General features: G+C 51.2%; 6 protein-coding genes across 6 annotated transcripts; 1 reads left to right on the top strand and 5 right to left on the bottom strand.

Annotated features, from left to right (window-relative positions):
- Window positions 1–56: 56 nt before the first annotated feature.
- ALTATR162_LOCUS3489 (uncharacterized protein) lies at window positions 57–1,088 on the bottom strand (the record flags this gene model as incomplete). The annotated part of the gene is made up of 1 exon (XM_043311097.1): window positions 57–1,088. One exon carries the CDS (start codon window positions 1,086–1,088, stop codon window positions 57–59), a length of 1,032 nt encoding a protein of 343 aa, XP_043167032.1.
- Window positions 1,089–4,084: 2,996 nt separating this feature from the next.
- ALTATR162_LOCUS3488 (uncharacterized protein) lies at window positions 4,085–4,783 on the top strand (the record flags this gene model as incomplete). The annotated part of the gene is made up of 1 exon (XM_043311096.1): window positions 4,085–4,783. One exon carries the CDS (start codon window positions 4,085–4,087, stop codon window positions 4,781–4,783), a length of 699 nt encoding a protein of 232 aa, XP_043167031.1.
- A 4,065-nt stretch (window positions 4,784–8,848) lies between these two features.
- ALTATR162_LOCUS3487 (uncharacterized protein) lies at window positions 8,849–10,492 on the bottom strand (the record flags this gene model as incomplete). Its single annotated transcript, XM_043311095.1, has 3 exons — window positions 8,849–9,000; window positions 9,064–10,407; window positions 10,465–10,492. The coding sequence occupies 3 exons, from the start codon at window positions 10,490–10,492 to the stop codon at window positions 8,849–8,851; spliced, it is 1,524 nt and encodes a 507-aa protein (XP_043167030.1).
- A 1,027-nt stretch (window positions 10,493–11,519) lies between these two features.
- ALTATR162_LOCUS3486 (uncharacterized protein) lies at window positions 11,520–14,588 on the bottom strand (the record flags this gene model as incomplete). Its single annotated transcript, XM_043311094.1, has 1 exon — window positions 11,520–14,588. One exon carries the CDS (start codon window positions 14,586–14,588, stop codon window positions 11,520–11,522), a length of 3,069 nt encoding a protein of 1,022 aa, XP_043167029.1.
- A 708-nt stretch (window positions 14,589–15,296) lies between these two features.
- Window positions 15,297–16,225, bottom strand: ALTATR162_LOCUS3485 (uncharacterized protein; the record flags this gene model as incomplete). Its single annotated transcript, XM_043311093.1, has 2 exons — window positions 15,297–15,646; window positions 15,697–16,225. 2 exons carry the CDS (start codon window positions 16,223–16,225, stop codon window positions 15,297–15,299), a joined length of 879 nt encoding a protein of 292 aa, XP_043167028.1.
- A 4,623-nt stretch (window positions 16,226–20,848) lies between these two features.
- Window positions 20,849–23,543, bottom strand: ALTATR162_LOCUS3484 (uncharacterized protein; the record flags this gene model as incomplete). Its single annotated transcript, XM_043311092.1, has 4 exons — window positions 20,849–21,132; window positions 21,727–22,530; window positions 22,584–23,334; window positions 23,382–23,543. 4 exons carry the CDS (start codon window positions 23,541–23,543, stop codon window positions 20,849–20,851), a joined length of 2,001 nt encoding a protein of 666 aa, XP_043167027.1.
- Between the last annotated feature and the right edge of the window lie 2 nt (window positions 23,544–23,545).

The following is a 23,545-nucleotide window of genomic DNA, read 5'->3' as shown; positions in this document are numbered from 1 at the left end:
TCAAGACCTGTCCGAATAACCGGATGTCGTCAAACCGAATCAACCGCGTCACAGACTTAGACGCGGAAAGCGCGGGGGTGGCGGCGAACCTTCTGGCTGGATGAAGATCCGGCCTTCTCCTCGAGCCAGGAGATGAAGGTGTCGAGAGTGAACTCCTTGTCGGCAATGCTGGAGCTGCCAGATGAGGCAGGGGCGGCAGCGGAAGTAGCAGCCGGGGTGGAAGAGGCAGCAGGAGTGGCGACAGCGTTAACAGCGGCGGCGCTGGTAGCAGCAGGAGTGGAAGCGGCAGGAGTAGAAGCAGCAGGGGCGGAGGCAGAAGGCTTGGGGCTGGAAGCGTTGCCAGAGCCGGAGCTAGCACCATCGAACAGAGCAGGACCAGGCATCTCGTAGCTGGACATGTCACCACCGTAGACGTTGACCTTGATACCGGGGTCGGTGGCGGTGTAGAGCTTGTTGGCGGGAGTGCCCTTGGGGGTAGCAGTACCGGATCCAGTGACCTCGATGTTGATGCACTTGGGGTAGTTCTGAGCACCGTTCTCCTGGCCGGCGGAGTGGAGAGCGATGATTTCGTGACGGAGAACGTACTGGCCAGGGGCGATGCTCTCTGGGACGGTTACGGACCAGGTGTTGTTGTTGGCGATGAGCTTGTCAGAAGCCCACTTGCCGTCCTCGAAACCAGCAGCGTCGATCTTGAAGAACTCAAGGTCGGTCGACTTGGCGGCGGTGGCATCTTCAACCTTGGCGAGGTAGTCGATGACGGGACCGACGTGGGACTCGGGCCAGGCGGTCCATGAGATGTCGAGCTTACCACCAGCAGCGACCTTGGCGACCTTAGCACCAGCAGTTGCGTCCTTGTGGCAAGCAATCTTGGTGGCATCGTCGTACATGGATGGGTCGACGAAACCGTTGTCCAAGCACTCGGGGCAGGACCACTCAATGACCTCGGGAGAGGGGGTCTGGTACTGGAAAGAAGGGTCGTAGGCAGTGTAGTCCTGGCCGTCAACCTTGAGGGCAGACAAGTGGCCGTGGGCGCTGACGGAGGCAGCAAGGGAGCCAAGGATGGCAGCGGCTTGGATCTTGGAAATCATTGTGTTGGTGGTTGGAAAGTCTGGTTTTGACGAAAAAGTTGGTGTTCAAAAAGTTACTTCGAGATCGATCAACGAAGATAGTAAAGAATGTGAGACGCTTCAAGCGTTTGAAAAAGAATGAATGTGTAGTGAGCGAATGTCGACTGACTGAATGATTGTGGTGGTGAGGAATTGTAGGTTGCTGGGCGAAAGGCATACTTATACCCAGATGCTGCCATGTCGGAAATGGCGCATCGCTGTGTGCATGTGTCAGGAGCTGACAGAAAGGGAACCATTGCCGTCCGTACAATGCTTCAGGCCTGTGGAGCTGGGGTACTCGATGTTCACGATGTGGACTTGTCACTTGTCATGGCATTGCTTGTTTCACGGCGTGGCGTTTGATCCTGGCGGTAAACAATTCTCGGTCTGGTGTTCCTGATCGACGCAGGCATTCTTCAAAGTCGAAACAAGAAGGGGTTGAAGATTGAGCAGGCGCTGGGTGCAAGCATAACGTCATTGCCATGATGTTTGGCCGTACAGTCTCTACAGTCAGAGCCCCATTATGCACGATACATACGTAAAATGATTATTTGACTACTCCTCGTGGATTGATGTGCTTGTGTTGGAGTGAGAAAAGTTGTAGCGCAGGCAAGCTGCGACTCGTTCCGCCCGCAGCACTAGATTCGTCTCGACCCGCTTAGACTCAGCACGCGGGACGAACGACGTCTACGCGTCACCAAATCTCCTGTAGTCAAGCGGCATGAACATGAACACGGAAAATCGGCAAGGCGCTCGCCTCTACTCCTCAGATTCATTAACTTGTATCAAACGCTTCCGTAGCTCCGATGGTAGCCTCAACGCCCTCATCTCCGTATGGTCGCTTCCGACTTTCATCGTTTCACGTCTCCTGTTTTGTGGGTCAACGACAGCGCGCACCTCCACCGGGCATGACACTTCCAGGCGCTTGGTAACAATATATTGATTCATACGAAATATGTTGTACAGTATGTTTGCTTTTATCGGTCGAGAGCACGATCATGAAGCTTCAATATCTCCCGGAAAATTTCGTCATACTTTTATACTAGTCCCAAGCACCACAACGACCTTCAAGGCGAGTGGTGACTTAAATCAACGACTAACTTCCAGTACCTTCCTTTGCGCTGGATCAATGCCGCCCAGGAGAACTCCACAGTTGTTTTGTGTTGTCTGAGTGGGTCTCCCGTCTCTATGCGTTTCAATGTCGCTTCCATGCTACACGGACATTAATTTCCGACCAAGCAACTTTAGCAGCCGGCAACAAAAGAAACAAGCAACGGCTAAAATGGCCAAGGCTCGCTTGCTACCGTCGACCCGTTGTTCATCTGTCAAGTTGTGAGGAACGTACCTGTTTCGTACACTTGCTTTTTCCTCCAATGGTCTCTTATGAACCGACTGCGAGATTGCGCTGTTATGTCAGGCATACCATCAAGATGCTTCAAAACAGCAAGAGCGATTGCAGTTTCTCCTCCGGCCTCGTTACCTGCAAAATCAAGGACCGGTCTCAATAGAAGGGTTATACAGTGAAGTTTTGTTTGGCAAAAACCGGCAAGGGAGCAGCAACGAGCTGTCAGACTGTTAGTAGGCAACATCGAAGAGGTGCAGCGACAACAAGAGTTCATTCCACGAGTATAGAGTCATAGCCTCCACCGATGTGTAGGAAAGAATAGGCACAGGTTTGATGACTGATACCCGCTTCAGCTGCACGAAATTCTAGTCCCTTAGCATACGACCCTTCGAGCAAGCACGAGCACTTCCGATTGCACTTACAACGTCGGTACCTATATACGCAAGACGCGCCGGATCAACTACCTACCGCGAACCGAGTGTAATAAGCCCAACAACCTGTTCCGTCATGTCTATACTATATGGACCTGCAGACCCCGTTAGCGCCCTGGGTTCCATAAGTTTTACAGCTACGGCCCGAGGCCTTTTCGAAGAAATTTGTGTAGCCTCCCATTAAGGGTTCGCATGTTCCCATGTCTATATCGGTTTTATCAAACACCATTTTCGATGTTACCTCAAGAGGCCTTCATAGTAAAGCTATGTGGTATTCAATAACATCGTACTGAGTCGATACTGTAAATTCGGCACTCCAAGTACTTTCCCAGTGATGGTACTGAAGCTACGCCGCGTCATGTATATACTCACGCTGGGATGCCGTCGTGTTTGATACTGCACACACATCGCTGAATAGTCAATAATAACTGCTTGGACTAGCTAACGCTGGCAGTTAGCTGGTCTAGGTAGTCGGACAATACAATACTACGCATGCAATAGGACACTTTGTTAACCCGCACATGTGTCGTATTATGCAAAGCCTCCCGCAGAAATTCTGTGCTGCACTTCATCGTGAGGAACTTGGTGACGGTAAATACCTAGACAGCCTTGATACGCATCGCAACGTACATCTGTTTTGACCCGGCGAAATGTAACCCTTTCAAATCAGCTACTGTATGGCACAGTATACCTCATTCGAATTATCTGTGGCCAACCGCGCAGCTTTCCAGATGACGGGGCGAAAGATGACTGCTTCTACATGCAACTAGCAGATGCGCCAGACCTAGAGCAGTCTGGTTCGTACGGCACGGTATTCGTCACATGTGCAACCTTCTTATGACCAGCGTACATATCTAATCATTGATTTCCGTAAAAACTTCACTTGTTCCTGACCTTGGCACGAAGCCTTGCTCGATATCATGGCCACAGCAGAAACTATTTCAGATCCGGTAGCATCAAAGAAGCCGAGTAAGGATTATCCGTGGTGGGTAGAGAACATCGATCACAAGATAACATCGGAGGTCAGTCATATTACCATACACGATGTTTATATGTAGAATACAAATTCTAAGATCTCGCTGTAGGTGCGACAGCATCTTGCGACGTATGGTAACATTCAACCCGAAGATGTTTCAAAACACATTTATGCTATAGTAAGATCAAGGGCCTCCTCCTTCAATTCTGCAACGAAAACTCACGCTATGCAGCGCGAAAAAGCATGGTCCATTCGTCCATACCCATGTACTGGGATAGGAATGTTCCTCTCACCCAGCATATCCCAACATCCCGCCTATGCAGCGCTCCTTCCCAGTCTCAAAGCCAGCGGCAAGTTCCTAGATATCGGATGCTATATGGGCCAAGACCTCCGCAGACTAGCCCATGATGGTGTTCCGGAGGCAAACTTGATCGGCGCCGATATAGTCAATCATTGGGATCTTGGATATGAGTTCTCCAATGACAAAGACCGCTTCCACGCGCAATACATCGAATCCGACCTTTTACATCCGAACGAGGCTATGCAACGACTATTTGGCCAGATCGATGTCGTCTCCCTCATACACGTCCTACATCAATGGGACTGGGACACGCAAATCCTAGCTTGTAAGGAAATTGCCAAGTTCTCTAAGCCAGGTAGTATGGTCGTTGGATACCAAGGTGGAACGAATGACATCGCCAAGCGAACAAAACGGAACCTGGAGAACGGGCAGAAAGAGTTTACGCTGCATGACCCCGAGACTTTCCGGAACATGTGGGATATTGTTAGTGAGGATATGGGGATGAAGTGGAGTACGCAAGCGGAGATTGTGCCATGGAACGAGCTGGCTACTCGTATGGAGGATGTGACGTATCTTGGGGAGGACTTTGCGCTGTTGAGATTTTTGATAACGAGAGTTCGCTGATGGTCACATGTCATCAACTAGCGTATGTACGTAATTGGGACGTTCTCGTTGGACAGGAGGTACTAGAAGGGCAGCTGTTATCAGTGTCCTGGGTGATTTTGATGGTCTCAACAGAATTACTGGAGCCACTAACAGAATAATTTTCTCGATTCTTCGCATATTCTATCGCGTAGGATTTGCCTTTGGACCTCTCGTGGAATTTCTCTGTGGCTCAATTGACGATACTGGCGATTCAACGGTTGTCGGAAGATCGGACACGCATTCGCACCAGCGTTATATGACCTCAGCCACACACGTAAGCACGAGCCTCCAAATACGTGAGCACAGGTATCCGGCCCAGTGAAACGGGTCGGTGTATGGTCCTCCATGTCGAAGACGTCACAACACATGCTGCATGTTACGTCTTCGAGATGGGTTGCCATGAACTCATCTTCAGTGGTATATGGGTGGATATTTACGGTGGCGAGAGTTGTCGTTGAAACGGGTTCTGTGCTGAGCGACGTTCATGTAGAGAACGATCTGGAGGGGCCGAGGTATCGGAGCTGCCTCGCCTGAATATGGTGAAGATTCGTTCCATGGAGAGTATGCGGAGTAGCTGGGGATTCTGTTCAGATCGATGAAGAGGGAATAGGATCTGAGTATTAGACGGAATAGATGAGGGAGTAAAGCTGTAATAGAATCATATTCGAAGTGTGGCATCGCTACCACAATCATGAACTTGGAACGCATCTTTGCCAATCACCAACCTGGTTTCACAGATCTCACCCCGTGGCGAATTCCTCATCTTTGCCATAGCTCTCGTTCAAAAGCATCGTTCGTCACTTCGTGGCGATGAACATACGTTACAGAGCAATGTTCCCATCGCTCCAACTAGGCGTCTGGTTATAATCATTGAGAATGAAGTCGCTATTTCAGCATTCGGCAAGAGCAGGCAGCATATCTGCATGTGAAAGTCTCGAGAATGATATTTGCCGGTGCGTAACGAAAAAGCCGTGTAAAAGGTGTAATAGTGTTGATGATTGGTATCTCAGCAGCGAAAGTTAATCGCGCTGACAAAACGGCCAGGCGCTACACTAGCCTCCAGAGTCAAAGGTTGACAACCACAAAACGTCACCAATCGCAACCCCCCGTCCTCGCGATACCATCGATCCCGCGAATTCCAGCACTTTCGCAATCACAATTAAGTTCTAACCAATGAAAAAACAATGGCAAGGGCCGCCAACGGCCAACGCCTCGAACTTTGAAACTTCGGAACAGTCGGAAATTGCCTTCTTGGGTATAATCTCATGCACGTGTTGGCTTGACGTGCGTTTCTCCGTGCCGCAATCCTGCCGCTCGCCCTTTCTCGTATCACCTCGTTTCTTCGAACGGACCCCCCACACTCTGACCAACTTGATCGTTTTGATTGCGCCCGCGCGACGATAAAGACTGTGTGTGAAAAACGCTAATGGAATGAAGGGAAATGAATGAATGGATGAGACGAGGATGATCTGCGATATGTCAGTCAATGTCTCGGTCGTACATCGGAAGCAGTCGGCTAACGCTCAGACACGAGAGTGAATGATGCGTTTTGTAAGGGAGGGGGGCCTGTGGCTGTGCTGACGCTCTGTGCAAGTCTGTTTGATCAAGTACGCACCTCTGAGTTCCAGCTCGTTCAGGAAACAAGGCCAGCTCAATGCTCCGCATGTATCGCGCCTGTGCCTTCACACACGCTGCACTTATTGCTGCCGGATCGTTTGCATGCTGGACAGCCCTTGCCGTTGCAAGCGTCGCACTTTGTGGTTCCATTGCCTTTACACGTTGGGCAGTCCTTCATGTTTGCGTTTGCGTAGTTGACCGGATCGAGCGGGCGGAAGTGAATAGCCGGGATAGATGTGGCGGCGCAGCAGCAGATAGAAGCGGAATGGAGAAAAGGTAGCAAGAATATATCAAGTCGAATTGAGTTCCGAGAAGAGCAACATATATCTTGAAATCGAAAACCGTACTGAGCCGATCGCACTGGAAGGGGGCAGTGGCGGTGAAATAGTCCGTTGATCTTGATTTAGGAAGGCAGTACCACGGTCATGAAGATGAGCAAGACAGTTGAAGTTTCGAAACACACAGTAGTCCACGGGCCTGATAAGTGTCAGGGTCTCTTTATATAATTTCCCCAACTTGGGCCCCGCGCATACCCGTAACCCAGCTCATCATCGCAATCTCACCTCGGCCGCGAATAGTGAAGCAAGCTCGCAAGCTCAGCCCCCGTCTGCATCCAGCAAGCAGTCCGAGCTTCTTCACGATAGGTTTCCGAGTTTTTACAGTGGGAGTAGCATCACGAGAACATCACTTGCGAGGGCTTTCAAGGGTCCATTTGCACTATCTTCCCAGGCGTCTGGGCAACATGATGTCAATGTGCATTGTCGGAAGGCTATGGAATACCCTCAAAGCCCTTGCCTTCGTCTCATGCACGGAATGCTTCTCTACTTCCAAACAAGTCCTGCGGCACAAGTTCTCTTGGCCACGGTACGCTCCTATCGTATGCGTATAACCATAATCTGATCAACCTAGTGCCGCCACAACCGGTCAATGTCTCCGTTATGATTGCGGCATTGAGATCGTGCCGCAACCAGGCCAGCAGTAAGCAATCTCCATGCATATCCCGATTGGGTTTGCAGCATGGAAGAGGACGTCAGACTGCAGTATCCCAGCTCTCTGGATCAATCAGTAAGTGGTCATGCTTCTAGCGCGTTCCTCGCAGGATTGCGCGCATCGTCATGTGTCACTTGGTACCAGCAACGTCATTAAACGCCCCGATAGCCTTCTTCTGCCGTGCCCAGCATTACAGGGCGCGGTGACAAGTCAAAGGGAGAAGGCTGTGAGCACACTGCTGAAGCATTGGCGAAGAACAACTCTTGGTGGTGGATTAGATGCGAGACGCCTGATACAGTAGGCACACACGTGGCAGTGTGCAGGAGCGGTAGGACGAACCGACGTGGTGGGTAAGGCTGAATTTTGGTTGGTGGAGCCGTTGATACACCAGCAAGGTACAGGGGGTAAGAATGTTCAGCTCATGTAACCACGTAGCCCCACTTCCAGGCATATCGCTGGATGCCTTCAGACATGTGTATGTTTAGAAAGCTTACACCAAGAAGTCTTCGCCCACTAGTAAGTGTAAGCAGCACCGAAATAATCGCGATGATGTGATTCCTTGGCTACTCCCTCGCATCCACAAGTGAGCCATGTAGCTGGACAATTGGAGACTGTTGATTATACACAATGCTGGTCGACGGAAAGTGTAGTTAAGACAAGAGCTACTATGTTCCCGGAAGTATCTCAAGGGCAGACCAACATCTGTTTCGAAGAGATTTACCAAGGTTTTGACGGTGTATCTTGTCTCTAACTCGGGGCCAGACCAATGTCCTGAGCGTCGTTCTAGCCCACCTAAAAGATGACATCCATATCCATGGAATTCTTAAAAGTACGGTGAAGCATCATTGAGATTGGATGCCGCGTACTAGCCTAACCTTAGCATTGCCGGGACAGATCGTGTTGTCGTAGTTGCGGACCGAAGTTGGACGATTTACTAGCGAACGGGTCATAACGTTGACACGGAACATGTCACTAGGCGACAGCGGTAGTGGCAAATCTAGTGTTGTCCTCTAGGCAAGCCGCGAAAATGGCCTGATTCCCAAAGCTTAAGTATTGTAGCGTCGCAACCCTTCGTTCTCAACAACATAAGAACGAAGAGCCCAATGGAAACCGTTGGGAGGTGAAACGACCTAGCACCAACGGTTGGTTAATTACGTGGCCCTACAGCCAATTCATTCATCGTCATTTCCTACCCCCAGATACGTTGACGTCCTCATGCTCAGGCCACAATGAACACGCGGCCTGAGGCTTGCCATAGCCTAGATCACAACAGGAAAGTCGCCGACGCAGACATTGTACCATGGAAATGAGCTTTGGGCAGATCTCACATGAGAAACGACCAATATCAATTGCTCCGATTCTCCATCACTCAAGCTAGCTCTCGACGTTCGTCCAGATACCCAAATAAAACAAGTCAAAGGGAAGAAGTCCTTTTCTTTACAACTTCGCCTTAACAACAGCCCTCTCCAGACCCGGTCCATCCCAAATGTCACGCTCAACGGCGCGTGTATTGATATGTTGCATACCCAATTGCTCGACCTTTTCCACACCAAGCAAACGCATACACGTCTCCGTTTCCGCTTTGAGAACTGTTTGTCCGTTAGCATTGCCATTCGCCATGAAACCAGAATGAGAAGAAAAAAAAAACTTACTCTCAAGCACCCTCCCCACACCCTCCTTACCCCCAGCTCCCAACCCAAACAATGCCGCTCTTCCCACCCCCACACCTCTCGCCCCCAAACATAGGGCTTTAACAACATCTGTCCCCCGCTTAATCCCCCCATCAACCCACACTTCAATTCGATCGAACACCTCAGGACAGTATTTGCGTATCTCGAGCAGCGTGTGTACAGCAGGTGGTGCAGTATCCAAAGCCCTACCACCGTGATTCGATAAGATGATGGCCTTGACGTGTGGTGCGTGAAGAGAAGCCAAATAAGCGTCTTCATGCGTTTGAATTCCCTTGAGGACAATGGGTTTGGACGTGTGTTTTGCGAGCCAGGGCAAGGTATCGCGCCAAGTTAAATCTGCGGCTGTGCCCCAGAAGAGGGATTGGCCCATACCCATTGATTTGGGCTTGGGCTTCTCGTTTTCGCTGGCTTGCGTGGGTGTCGTTGCGCTGGTGCTTGTTTTGGAAACGGATTGCGATTCTTGGACCGAGGCGCGCACGGGGAGGTTGGAGCCTACGTTTTTGCTGCGCTCGTCGTGTTCGCGTTTACCGGGCACGGGCGCGTCGAGGGTGAGGCAGATGAATTTCACCGCGTCGAGCTTGTTCACGCGGTCTAGGATGGCTTCGCTCTTGGTGCGCTCGTTTTGTACGTAGAGCTGCCAGCCGAAGACTTGACCTGGGGTGGCGTCTGCGACGATTTGTTCGGGGGTCATGGACGCGTTTTGGCTGATTATCTGCATGGCGCCATAGTTGGAGCAGGCTTGTGCTATGCCCCATTCGCCGTCGGGGTGTGCAAGACGCGCCATTGCTGCCGGGGAGACATAGATGGGGAGTTTGACAGAGTTGCCGATGAAGGTGGTGGATGTGTCGCAGCGGGTGCAGTCGACGAAGACGCGGGGTCGGAGGAGTATGCTTCGGTAGACGCTGTTGTTGAAGGACTTGCTCTGGAGGTCGTCGCTCGCGGAGAAGTAGTATGCCCATGCTTTGTAGGGTATTTGCTTTGTTGCCACCTCTTCAATTTCATCGAGGTTCAGTATGCTGTCCAGATCTACGGGTCCTTCATCTTGTGACTCTCCCGTCTCTTCTGGTGTCTTCTCCTCTTTGGGGAGGGTATCTGGGTTTATGGTACCGAGCTTATCAGAGGCTTCCAGGTTCTCTTCGAGGATGCCGGGAGGGTGGATGGGGTCGTATTCTTCGGTTGCGTCGGTGCCGGCGAGTTGGAGGATGACTTTGGAGCCGCCAGGGTGCTCGGGAATGAATCGCGTTACATCGTAGACATTGCCGTAGAGAATTACCCAGCAGCTTTCGGCCGTGTTGTGCTGCGCGACTTACTTGCGAGTTAGCTATGGCAGTTGAAGTTGCATCGCGGGCGGCGAAGACTGACCCTCGGCATAATCGAAAACCTTCGCCATGTTGTAGTTTGCGTTGAATTAGGTGTACAATGCGGGAAATATACAAACGCAAAAGCTGAAAACGCAAAACAAAGCTATACAAAGATTGCGACAAGGACAGGGAGGAGAATGAGCAAGATTAACTCCGGTGGAAGAGCAGACGCCGACGTCTTTTAGCCAACCCCAACCTGTGGGGATCGAAGCTCGGGGTAGTGCCATACCGAGTCAGGCAAGACGGGCCGCATTTCTTCTTTTGCAGAGGTTCAGTAGGTAAGCCAGATATACAGATGGCTGATTGGCGGAATACTGTTCTTTGACTACCCAGCCGCACGCTGTGCTAGCTCAGACGCGGTGAACTGCTGCACCCTCTGAAGGTGTAAAGTTGGAGGATGACGATGCTAGCTCCAAACGCCGCGGCATTTGAACGTCAAACAACCCCATCACTGAATCGCATCCAAGTTTTCTACGTCTATTCGAATAATGCGATATTCATTGCGAGTAGTTTCTGACTGCTATCGAACTCTACGGGTATCCTGGGCCAGACTCATAGCCTGCGACAAAACTTAAACAGCCTCCGGACTGGGAACAGTACCCTCACTTTTCGCTCTCCTCTGTCGTCGCGTCTCTCTGATTCCTTTTCTTCGCCAGCCATCGTTAAAGTGAAACCTCCCTCCATCGTTCTCGGTCGAACTAGAGTATCTGTCTTTCGCATTCTCGTCATCATCCTCATCACTATCATCGTGCGTGGATGCCTTGAAGAGTTCTTCCAATTCCCTGTGAATGTCCAATCGGGAGATGCGATTTGATTTGATCGCATCAGGCCCAGATTTTGCAGCCGGCTCTGAGATGGAACGCGCAAGAGTCGGCCTAGCCAATTTCCCGCCTCGTACTGCCTCTCTGCGCCTCTGTACCTGATTTCTAGGGCGCTCAAGGAATTGTCCGCGTCGCGAATCATCTACTCAAGGCATTAATGCGATATCCAGATTGGATATCAGGTGAAGGAAGGGGCAATGCGTTGGAATGTTCAGGGGTGGGGGGCTCAAGATGTTCACCAACCCTCAACCTGAAGATCTGGCCAGCCATGCTCAAGCTCGCCTTCATTCCCAGCCTCATCACCCCAGTCCATTTTCTCGAGTTCGTTTCGGAAGAAGTCTTGTTCCTCCTCCAGAACGCCAGGTTTGGCGCCTAAACTCTCTGGATAGCGCTTAAGGTTATGCCAGTGCGTGAGTGATCGCAGAGCTTGCTCGAGCGGCACGCTCTCGTCGACCTCGGCATCCACGTCACTCCCGGCTAGCCAGTCGTCTCGAAGTTCAGGTCTACAATGCAAATATACTGCAGTAATGACGCGCATGTTAGATTGTCGCCACTTGCGACCACAGTAGGGAACTTGGTTCTTGAAAAGCTTAAGCGTATACAGACGCAGCTCCGGTTGTGGTACCTTTAGACTCTTGCGAAGGAACTGCGAAGACTTGTAAGACACAAGCATGAGATTGCGATGTGCCTTGTTCTTGCAGATCTTCTGCATAATGCGGAGATAGTTGATAGATGTGAAGAACGCGCGCCACGAGAAGTTGGTGATGGGTTCTTTAGGCAACTCGTTTGTAGGAAAGCCGAGCTCATCTACTTCTGGAAGTTGCAATTGAGCGAGTGGAAGGGCTGGCTCGACTCCTGATTCGTTTGAGTCTTCTCTCGAGAGACGAATCGGAGGCGGGACGGCATCGTCTTCGTCGGATTCGCTGTTATGTGCCTCTCCTTCGTGGCTGTCATTATAATCCTCTTCAGAAAAATTCCTTGAGTGTGTTCGACAAAAGTTGAAAAAGTTAAGCTCTTCCTGCTCACTCTTGAAATTTACAATCTTCTCGACCTCTTGCAGTTGTAGTAGCTTCAAGATCAACGGAACATAGCTCGAATCAACCAGGAGCTGCGTAACGTACTCAAACTTCAGGATGTGAGACACTTTGAACCATTTCAAAATAAGTATTAAGGTGCCTGTGACTGCTTTGTCCAGGACTTCTTGTGTGCGCATCGCATCAAGCTCCTCATTGGTGGCGAATGTGTTACCGTGACCATCCATGCCGCTCATGTCAGGCCGCCCGGCTGTCGTACCGTTCTGATTGTCTTGGAATTGGAAACCGCTCTGAAGTCCATTCGCGCCACTGGATTGCGTGACGAGTGCCGTGACGTGCGCAAGGATGGCTTTGATCAACACGATGATCAGTGACTGTAAGTTGGGTAGCGCGATGCGGTAGAACTCCTCAACCAGGTGTAAACGCTCTTCATTACTACCAGGAGAGAGTTTTGGTGGTGCTGCTTTATCTTTGGGTTCGAGTGACAGTTCTTCGATATCGGGATTCTCATCAGGGCCCGTCCAACCGCGCTCGTATTTCATGAATGCAACACGCTCTTCCCATAGCTGCTTCATGGCACGCGTAGCCTTCATGCGCTTAGCAAAGAGCTCCGCGGCCTCCAAGATGGATGCAGGTATGTCCGAGCCCTCCCACTTGCGTCCTACTAGAAGGTCCTGCAGGTCGGTTGAGCCTTTTCCACCTAATTTGTTGCTAGACTCGTCGAGTGGCGGATACAAGAATGGAAACATCTGATTTGTTTGGTAGTTCTGCTTCTTTCCGCCCTTGCCACCAGGGCCTGCAGGCGAAGGTGGAGGGGAGGGCGCTGGAGTTGCGATATGAACCGGCTGATGTAAAATGGATGTGATGTTGCCGTTTGTGTCTCCAAGGCCAGAACCGAACACATGGTTGCCAGCTACCTTGTTTGGATGGTTCTTGAGTGGTGGCAATATGGAGTTGTTTTCTGGCTCTAGAGGAAATATGGGAAGCGGAGGATTGTATGCAGGGTACTTGGAGCTTATCTCCTGTCTGAAGAGATGGTAATCAAGAGGCGAAGCAGTGATGAGCGGCTGACCCTTGGAATCCTCTGACTCGAGGTTGGTGTCTCTGAAAGTCTCTTTGACCTTGCCAACTTCTGCGAGACCACCGAAAGTAACCAGCATTGCCTTCCACACTAGCAGTGAGATCTTGCTAAGCGGCAAGTTGATTGATTCGTCCCACCGTAATTTCGCGATGAGATCAACGAAAAGCACAAGAAGACCTGGTTTCTCTAGGTCAAGAATGGCGCTTCTGAGTTTGAGGCTGTTATTCGTCTTTTCCTCATCACGCGCGACTTCCAGCAAGACATAGACGGCAGTCATCGCACACCAAATCTCACGTCGCTCTGCCTCTTTCGAGTCGTGTTGTGCTTCAGGTGTAGCGTCCACCCCACATACTCTCAAAAGGGAAGCGCTGAGTGTATCAATAATGGTCTGCACACCATTACTATCGGCGAGCAGATGTAAGTTACGCTTGATGAGCAAAGCTTGCCTCCCTGATTTGGCGTATGCGGCGCTGCGTACCGAGGCCGTGCTTGACTCTGTCGCCTCGTCCACTGCTGGTTCTGGTAGCCCCGCAGTCTCATGCCAGCACCCAAGGAGGACATAGACTAATGCCTCAAGCTTCTTTAGCCTCAATACAGGATCCACCTCCTTCAGTCCTCGTAACAGATCCTGCACAAAGTCCTCGTGTTGTGTTGTTGTCGCCGTAGCCCAGTCCAGGCCGTCCTCGCCGTTGGATGCATCGTTCAACCCATGAAATGCGCTCCACTCCAACGAGTAGGACGCCTGTGTCTTCAGCAACATAGCCTGCTCCTCGACTGCATACGAAAACCACTCTTCTAGCTCCTCTTCGAAAGATGATGCGTCATCATATGTGAAGGCATACGGAGCAGGCTCGACCTTTGGTATACCCCTCACGAGGTTCTGCAATTGCGCCAGCGATGGTGCAGGCGGTGCAGGAGGAGGAAGGTTCGGTGCGGGCGTAGGAACCGAGTTGCCGTGTTGCAGACCGGGGCGTGCTGGCAGCGTAAGGGGAGGCCCGGCTTGGGGTTGGTTTTCGTCTTGTTGTTGGAGCAGTATGCGCTGCTGTTCGGCGGTGTCGAGAGGCAGGTTGAGCTCTTCTTCTGGCTCCGCCTCGATGACAGGGAAATCAGCGCTCGAATTCCCAATCAGCTCAGCTGCGTCCAGTACAGGAGGCACAAGCGGCTCTTCGGGCACCTCGTTGTTCGCCATGGTCAGTCGCGCGTATGATCTGGATGTGGGGTTGGAGTCGAGGGAGACGCGTTACGCCAACCATATCCGGGAGTCCTTTCACGTGCTAATCATGACTGCTGGCTCGAATAGTTGGTGAGTGCGGCGAGGAACGTTTGTTCGGGGTTCAAGAAAGTGAGTTGCTATGTGCATGCGAGGCAGGTGGGATGCGCCGTCCGCTAAGGGATAAGCAGGGTTCCGATAGCGCGATTCATGTAGACTCTATCCAAAGAAATGTAGCCGTGTCAATATCACGTCAACAACACAAATGGCTAGCATATATTATAATCTGATCAGAACAAGGTCACCGAGAATGCTGTATCATTGAGAAATTCCCCCTTGTTGTAAAACCTGTCGCTGAATACGTAAGAGAAGCCTCCGTTAGTTGTGCGAGGGAGGCCTATCCCAGGTGCACCGCGATATGCACACAACACCAAAAAGCCCGTACTAAAAGAGCGAGTGACAACCCCCCCACTGTACGCCGAACAATAAAGATAATCAGCCACACTCCGAGTGCGCGGAATAAACAGTAGACCGACAGGTCAAGAAATGAAGTACAGATATGTGTATCCCGAACATAGCTAACAAGGTATCGTCAACATCGTGCCGATAGAACATGATCGACGGAGAATAAGCTCAGGCCGATCAGATCTACTCTGAGCCCCAGTCAGGCGACGCTTCTTCCGTGCTCTACATAGGATTTGCCCCAGTCTGTTCGCCGTTCTCTTGACGCTCTTTGATCTCGTCAGGTAGGATGCCGTTGTTCTCGCATGCGCGCTTGTAGATTTGGCACTCATCCCATGCTCGTTGGCATTCGGCTTTAAACTTGTCGCAACTTGCGCTGAGCTCGGTGATGGCTTGCTCCGTGAGCAGCTTCTCGAGAGTCCATTTCTCGATGTTTTGTTGCTCATTCTCCTTTAACTGAGTGATGAACTGTACGGCTCGTTGCAGGATGGAACCCTTGTTCTTCTCGCAACCAGGAACGATCTTGGCTAGTTCGTTGATGCCTTCGTTGATGGTCTCGCGGCGGCGGCGTTCGACTATGTGTTTGTTAGCGACTGCTTCTTCAAGTGTTTCTACAGATGCCTACCTTCTTTGTGGTTGTCCCTCCGTACCTTGTGCCACTCCTCTGTGCCGACCTGAGGCTTGTGGGTAGCGCTTTGCGGCGGCGAGTCGCTGGGTGCTGTTTGACCGGGACGGCCCGTCTGTGTAGCAGCTTTCAAGGCCTCGAGACTAAAGTCCTGCATGCCTGTTTGTTGTTGACTGTGGTCTCCCATGCTAAAGGAACCGTCGCCGGAGTTTTGCGTCTGGAACTGGAGTTCCGTCGCTTGGGGGACTGTCATCTGGTGGTAGGCAAGCGCAGCGGCGGCAGTGTCCCCAACACTCGCGGTGTTGGTCCCGCCGTTGTGGTGTACGTCGAACTGCTGCTGCATATCGTCGTCGGCAGCGTTGTGCGCGGCAAGAAAGGAGGCAGTCGCTTGGTCGGTCAAGTCGTTGTTGGCGGGGTGAGGAGCGGGTCGGTTGAGGCCTTGATCGCGCGTGTCGCGCTTCCGCTTGTTTGTGTGCACGTTGTGGGCATCCAGCTTGCCGTCGGTAGGGTAGCCGGCGGTATCGGCCATGGTATCTGGCGGGGTATCTGGAAGTGTAGGGTGAGCAGCTATCGCCTGGGTTGGTACACTAGGAGCGATGTAAAGGTTCTGCGCGTGGTTGCTCAAGCCGTCAAGTCTGCGATAGACAGGGCCAATGGTAAGCGAGCGCGCTGTAGTCAAGGTACGACGCTGCTGTTCTGTAGGCGACTGGGATGTAGCCGCGGATGAGCGAATCGGGCGGGTGACGTATTGGAAGGTTGGTGAAAGAGGCAGAGGAGACGCGCTCGAGGCGTGAGTCGCAGGCGCAAACCACCGGATGGGGGAGCAGTGAGTGGCGCTTTGCCCAGCAGTTCACACGCAATCCGGATGAGGACTCGGTCTAGCAATCATGCGCTTGGGGAGCGCATACAGAGGCCTAGGTTCGACAAACATTAGCACGGGCGCGAGCAGCTGAGTAGGTCAAAGTGGTGCGACGAGAGGCATAGCAGGCAGGCGATTGGGCGCATCCAGCTGCCCGTTGTTGTAAGACGGAGCTGTCACTACTCAAAAGAGGGCCGTCGCATCGTGCGAGCGGGTGGGTCGTAGGAAGTGCACAATGGCGTCGTGCGTCGTTTCGTGGTGGATGCGCGCGTCCGTCAAGTGCGGGACGCCGAGCAACACCATCGCGGCCAGCGAGGTGCGGGCTCGAGGCAACCACGACACCAGGTGCGATTCTCCAAGCAGGCGGCATGCCGTAGAGAAGTCCTCCAGAAACTGCGCACATCCATGCGCATCGTTCCGGCAGTCCCGCGAAAACGACCATGATGTTAACTCACCGATGGTACAGGGCTCGACTGCGATGTTCCAATGGGTCCGCGATATCAGGTGACGGGCGAAGGCGTGACGACCTCGACGAGCGGTGCTGGACAGGGTGGATGCGCACTTTCGGGAACGAGAAAAAGAACAAAAAGCTTCTTACCTTGAAAATCGTACACTTGGGAATTGCTTCAGGAAGGATTATCAGCACAGTTGAACGTCCGACTTGAATCACGAGGCGATGAGTGCACCGTGGACGAGAGATGGTCACATGGGCGGCGGCGCTATCTTATGATGGAGAAGGCAACAGGGAAGCCAAACGGAAACTTGGCGTAGCCAGACAAGGGTCCAGACCAATCACCGCATCACGAAGCGCCATGCCAGCATCCCCACTCCCAGCCTGCCCATCTTCGCAACCACCAGCGTTATCATCACCGACTCTACACAAGTTCATCGACTCTCTAGCTCTTCGACCCCTTCCAAACTTTTGTTCGCATCTTACCGCGCCCACTAACGACTGCCTGCGAACAGCCCACTATGGCATCCGCGCATGCCTTTTCTCACTACCGCGACTCTCTCAGGCCGGCCTCACTGTGATAGCATCGTACGGATGACACCCCTCTAGACCACCTAGGCTCAGCCGACACCTCCAACACGCATTCACATGGCTCAAACAGAGACAAAGGTGTGGCATGTGACACGCTGCCCCCACATCCTCAAGCTAATCGCCAACTACGCTTTACCCTTTTCGTGACTGGTTCCATCATGCAATACACAACCATTTGGAAGATCGACTTTCACCCATCTTCTTCTGTTTGCGCTCGACTTGTAATAGTTTGACTTACAGGCTTTCTGACAGGCTTCGTATGTTGCTTCACTTGTTCTAGAACAGCTCACTGCTTCAGTGCCTTTTTCCACCCTCACCGCAAGCACGAGGTCTAGTCCATTATTTGCCAGATCAAATCCGCGGAAGCAAGTAAAGACTTTTCCTTGTTAACAGAACAAGTGGATATCATCGATCAAGGTTCACGTATAACTCTGCTCAATATCTCTAGGTGCATCACAGACAGTCATGCATGCTCCATTAAGGTTGTCTCAAGCCAATACTTTGCGTCCAGGGGAAACATGAGGAGTAGGCTTTGAGGATAAGCCATGAATTTTCATCCTGATTTTCCCAAAGTTCTGATAACATCCCATCAAGTATATGACCATAGTACCTTCTCAATTACTTCCATCAGTCGTAGTGACAGTGCTGTTAATCGGAAGCCAAATAAGTTTAAGGAGTGTACGTCTGAAACGACGAATCTTGTAGCAAGAGTGGTAAGTTTAGTCTACTTCCATGTTGACCAACCAGGGAACTCTAGCAAAGCCCCCTGTGTACTCATCACATGCTGCATACTCTACCAGCCCCGTGCATCCGTGACCCTCGCGCAGTCGCCACTCAAAGCTTCAGTCCTTCCACGTCTCTAGATGTTTACCAAAGCCGCCTATTAGCAACGTCCCTCCTGTTTGCGTATACCATTCATCGGGGAGGACAAGGCAGAGCGTATCCCGAAACAACATAGTTATCGAAATCTTTATAACGAGTGGCGTTCAGTTTATTGTACTTGCAGTGGCAAATACTAACATTGTCTCAAATGCACACATGTACCACACAGACATCGAGCATCCCACAATACGAACTTCCCACTCGAGCGCCGAACCGGCCGCATTCAGGGCATTGATTTACAGTTGGTGGTCGCGTGCAACCTCCGGAACCCCACAACTGCGGGTCTTCCCATCTGATCTGGGAAGGAGCCATTACCCAGGCGCTAATCCGTAGCCGCCCGCTAATCTAGGAAGGGAGGACGGCATGGATACATTTCGTTTTGAAGATATAATTACCCAACGGGCGCGGTTTCAAGTAGCAAGTAGAGGATAACCTTAAAGGTTATGAGAAAATGGGTTTCATGATTGATGAATCATATATGGTACGTATCGTCCCCAGCATCCCTGTTTACTCCTCTCTTCCATCTAGTTATAGCATATCCAAGAGGCCCTTCAAAAAACCTCCCGATAGTTTGAATCAACTGTATGCAATATCCACAAGTGTCTCAATGCTTTTTGGGGCTCCACTAGGTAACCTACTTCAACACTGAATATAGCTAGCTTATGCTATCGCATCCAAGAAACAGAACCTGCACATGCTTGGTTTTTTGCTCAGCTTCGACCTCCTCCGTGATGTAAGTCATGTCTCGGGCAGAGATCGAGATCGTGTTGATCGCAGACGAGCCATAGCTAGTAGCTTCGACGCAGCACTTGTATATCTAGGTGGCGATGTTCTCAATAGCGGGGTGTCTCAATCCTTTGTTAATAGGGCTGTATATTAACTGTACCTCTCCAAACCCCTCCAGCAGGAGTATCTCCGAAACTAGCTTGTTTATTATCTCCCGCCCCTGATGTGAGAGCCGGCCTCTATCAAGAGAATCCGCAATGTGATTGCATTCGAACCCCAGCTTTTTTCAGACCCTTGTTCTTGTTCCACAAACTTGAAGACTGTTCACGTTCATGCTGAAGATGCCGAGAGTGAGCCATCACTCTTTGAGCCCAAAAGTCTAGCAAGCATCCACAACATCTATCAACTTCGCTGATTGCCAGAGGTCTTCTAGCATAAACTTTTTCAGGCTTGAGAAAGACCTGTAGAACTGCCGAATGACGCATCAGAGTCAAGGCGGTCGAGGGCAAATCAGACCCGTGGTTTTGGCAGCCGTTGTCGTGTCGATGATAAGTGGGACGAGGTTGGAAGACGGTAATTGTGACACGCGAAAACATCACGTTATGACATCATCGCGACTTGGAACACCTGGAAGATGCACACGCCCAGCGCGTTTTGTCGACAGTATCCAGTTCACCGGCTGACTTATAGCTCTGGGGCCTGAAGGACAGCCATGCAGTTTTCCTTTCTTTATGCCAGCTGCCTCACTTAGCCATTGACCATTCTCTCACGAAAGACTCCAGCACTACACTCTCTCTTGAACACTACAGTAGGAAACCAAAGGGAGCCTGAACCCGCATTTCTCAGTCATGTTTGTACGAACCCTGAACCTGAATTTGTTCATCCCAGTGCAGGGGAGCAAAAGGATTCGTCGCAAGATCGAACGTCAGGGTGAGCCTGGTACATCAACATCCTCTTCAATAATAGCGCAGTACTTCTTCCGCATCTGCAGCTCCAGATCTTCTAAAATGAGATGGATCCCGATTTCCCAGTACAGATAGGGCTGTAGCTCAGACAGCTGAGTCTCGTAAACCTCGATCATTGTAGCAAGACCTCGCCAGTCTCCATCAAGATCGATCCACAGTTCCTCCTTTAATTGCTTCGATGCTCGACGGCGCCCAGCCTTGTACGGTACGACACCCTGCTCAACCCAAAGTGATATATCGACCAAACTCGTCGCACACTCCCACTGGGCTACGAAACGCACCCGGAAGTCCAGTGATTTGCGATATAGCAACAACCCCTGCAGTAGGCATAATAATAATGTGTCCAGTACAACGGCAGTCGTTGCCAAGAGTGATAACATTCGAGCTGCTGGAAGCTTGGAGTACCGCCATTGAAGACTGTGTCATATGCATACGGGTTCGGGGCGAAAATCGGGATGCGCCGCCTGCGACGAATCTGTCAGCAGACTAGATCGGATGGCGGAGACGGCCGTGGGCGTTGCTGAATCGCCAGTGCCGGATCTGACGAAGTTACCATCGTGGTCTCGACTGTGGAGGCGGCCGACGCAGCTTCATCGTATCCACTTCGCTACCAGTGATGTCAAGGCCTGAGATTGCCTCAGTCAATCTAAGCTCCACCTGATCGTCGACTTTGTTGGCTTAACCATCTTCGCCGGTTTCCACTTCGTCGGCGGGAGGGTGAGTATGCTGTGTCTGATCCGCTTGATCGTCTTCAGCTTCGTCCTCAGAGGCATTTTCCTCAGCTTGCTCATTCTCTTTGTATTCGAGTTCATCTCCATAGTCTGCATCATTGTCTAGCTCATCATCGTAGGGATATTCCACAAGATCCGGCATCTCGTCATCTGAGTCTTCGTAATATTCGTTGACAGCGTTATCCTCCGCGACGGCGTTGCTCACCTTTTCCTGACCGAATCGATTAAGGCCTACACAGCTGTAACCAGTATCTCGATGCAGGCCTTGATCACCCAGCTCATAACCCTCTCCGTTGTATCCTTCAACTGGATCCTCATATGGCAAGCAACCGCCACCTTGATGAAAACCCTCTCTAGTCCAAGGATGTAGACAAACACGGCAGAAGCTAAGGCCACAGTAGTGACAGGTCATGTGGTTGCAAGCTTCTTTATACTCCATCCAGACTCGACAATTTGGACATGACTTGGCACGGTAGGTGCTCGAGTACTCGGGCATTCATTGTGGCCTCACCCCTAAGCTTGAGGTCGACTCCCTCTCCTTCAAAAGGCTGTCGTCCAGAGTGGAGCGAGGCTGCACGAAAGCGGTCACTCGATCTTAACTCAATTGTAGTCAGACAATAAGTTCCACTTTGCAGCAAGTAAATCAGGCTTGCTGTTCGCTCAAGCAATGCCATGACATGTAGGGAAATTGTGCTTCGGCTGTCGTACGATTCGAACTGTAATTGCAGACACATGAGAAGATAGGCAACGAAAATATGTATTGGCAGTATTTGCTCGTTAATCCGCATTTGACACGAACTCAGTGATTGTTGAGCCCAATGGCACTGTTGAATCCATTCCCAAACCCCTTCCCTGGTACTGGCACTGCACTCCCAAGGCCCTCCTCCTCTGCCATTTTCTTCTGCCACGGCAACATCTCCTTCGCTGGTACCGCCGGCCCAACGTCACCACCATTCTTCCTCTTTTCAGCCCACTCGTCAATATCCTCTTGCTCGATGAAGTTACCATGTAGACCCAAGCGCAGCTTGACAGGCAGATGAATGACCGCTAGCGGCCCCTGGGAGAGATTTTGCGCATCAAAGATAAGAATATCATTGCGCAAAACGTCGAGATGGTTGAGCAAAGCCATGATATAACCCTCGCCTTCCACAAACTCCGATGGAGAAGACAAGGCTTTTGGGACAAAGACTGGTTCTTGAAATGTACATGTCGGGCCTGCCCAGAAGGTATCTTTCTTCCCACTCTCCCACTCGTAGTGTCCTAGTACGTTGAACAGTCCACCAGCCGGGGGGCCGCACTTCTGGAAATCGTACGGCTTGCTTGGATCGATGTTGCATTGCCAGAAGTGGTTGTACTTCTTCGTCAGTACTCTATCGTCAATGCGCGAGAACTCGCCGTTGATGCCGAAGAGCTTATGGGGTTGCACGCGTGTGTTAGTAGGAGTTTTCGGGTCGAAGACCCAGCGGTAAGTGTCCGAAACGAGCTTGTTACGTTGGAGTAACGTTGCAGGCGTATTTTCTTGGCTATCTGGTGGGAAGAAGTAGAAGACGTTATCAGATGCTATGGTTAGGTCGACAACGATGTTGCCTGAGGAGTCTTCGTAAGAACCGGCGACGTGGCCGTGGAAGCCTGGTGTCATCAGCGTATATTCCATGCGATGACACGTTGTGTGGGTTTCATACCGTTATCGGCGCGTAGCCAGACGATATCATCTGGTTTACCATTCCGGCGAGGCACTATACCATACCACTGGTCTTCTTCTGGATCCCAGGCAAAATGATTGCCACCTTTCTTAAGCCTCTCGGCATTGACCTTGATTGGCGTGAGTGGTAGAATCAGGTAATTCTTTGTGATAGCGCAATCGTGTATCATTCCGCAGAAAGGTGCTTTGTACCAACATTCTTCAGTCTTCTTTCCATATTTGTCAATTGTGTACACCACAATGTCGCAACTAGCGTCATACCCATTACCTCCAGCCTCGTATCCATAGCATACCATCTCTCCGGTATCCGGGTCGAATTTCGGATGCGCGGTAAATGTAGGAGATTGTACTTGGCCGTCAAAGTCGTACCTACCAATCGTCTCGAGTGTGACGGGGTCCATAGCAAACGGTGGCCCATCTTCCTTAGTCGCCAGCAACACTCCGCGCCAGAAGATGATGTTGGTATTCGACGCTGTTCTAATGATGCCTTTCACCATCTCGTTATCGGTGTAAGGATTTCTATACCGTCCCAGTAACGACTTGCGCGCCCTCGTTTCCGCTTTGAAGCGATCGGTATGTACATATCGCTGTCTGAAGTCGACGTGACCGTTCTCGAACCGGAACGCTGATACCGATCCATCACCGTTAAAATGTATATCTTCCTCGAATAAAGGTGGGAAGCGGTGGTCAGGTTGTATGCGAAAGAAGGTACCGTTTATATCTTTGGGGATCTGGAAGCACTGAGCTTCAGGCTCTGTGCATCGAACAACATACGTACGGTACCAGTCGTCTCAAGCTCGAAGATGTCGGCTTCAAGTCGTGATGGTTTGTTGAACCCTTGGAAAAAGCCACTATCTGGGAATTTGACTTGATCACCAGATTGGCTGCCTTCATGGTAGGCTGGTGGTGCGGGAATAGCGAGGGAGAATATGTGTGCCATGG

This window comes from Alternaria atra (assembly GCF_907166805.1).
Source record: "Alternaria atra isolate CS162 genome assembly, contig: 22, whole genome shotgun sequence".
In the NCBI taxonomy this organism is placed as follows: domain Eukaryota; kingdom Fungi; phylum Ascomycota; class Dothideomycetes; order Pleosporales; family Pleosporaceae; genus Alternaria; species Alternaria atra.
Note: the sequence above shows the minus strand (reverse complement) of the source record. Positions and strands in the feature narration are given on the sequence as shown.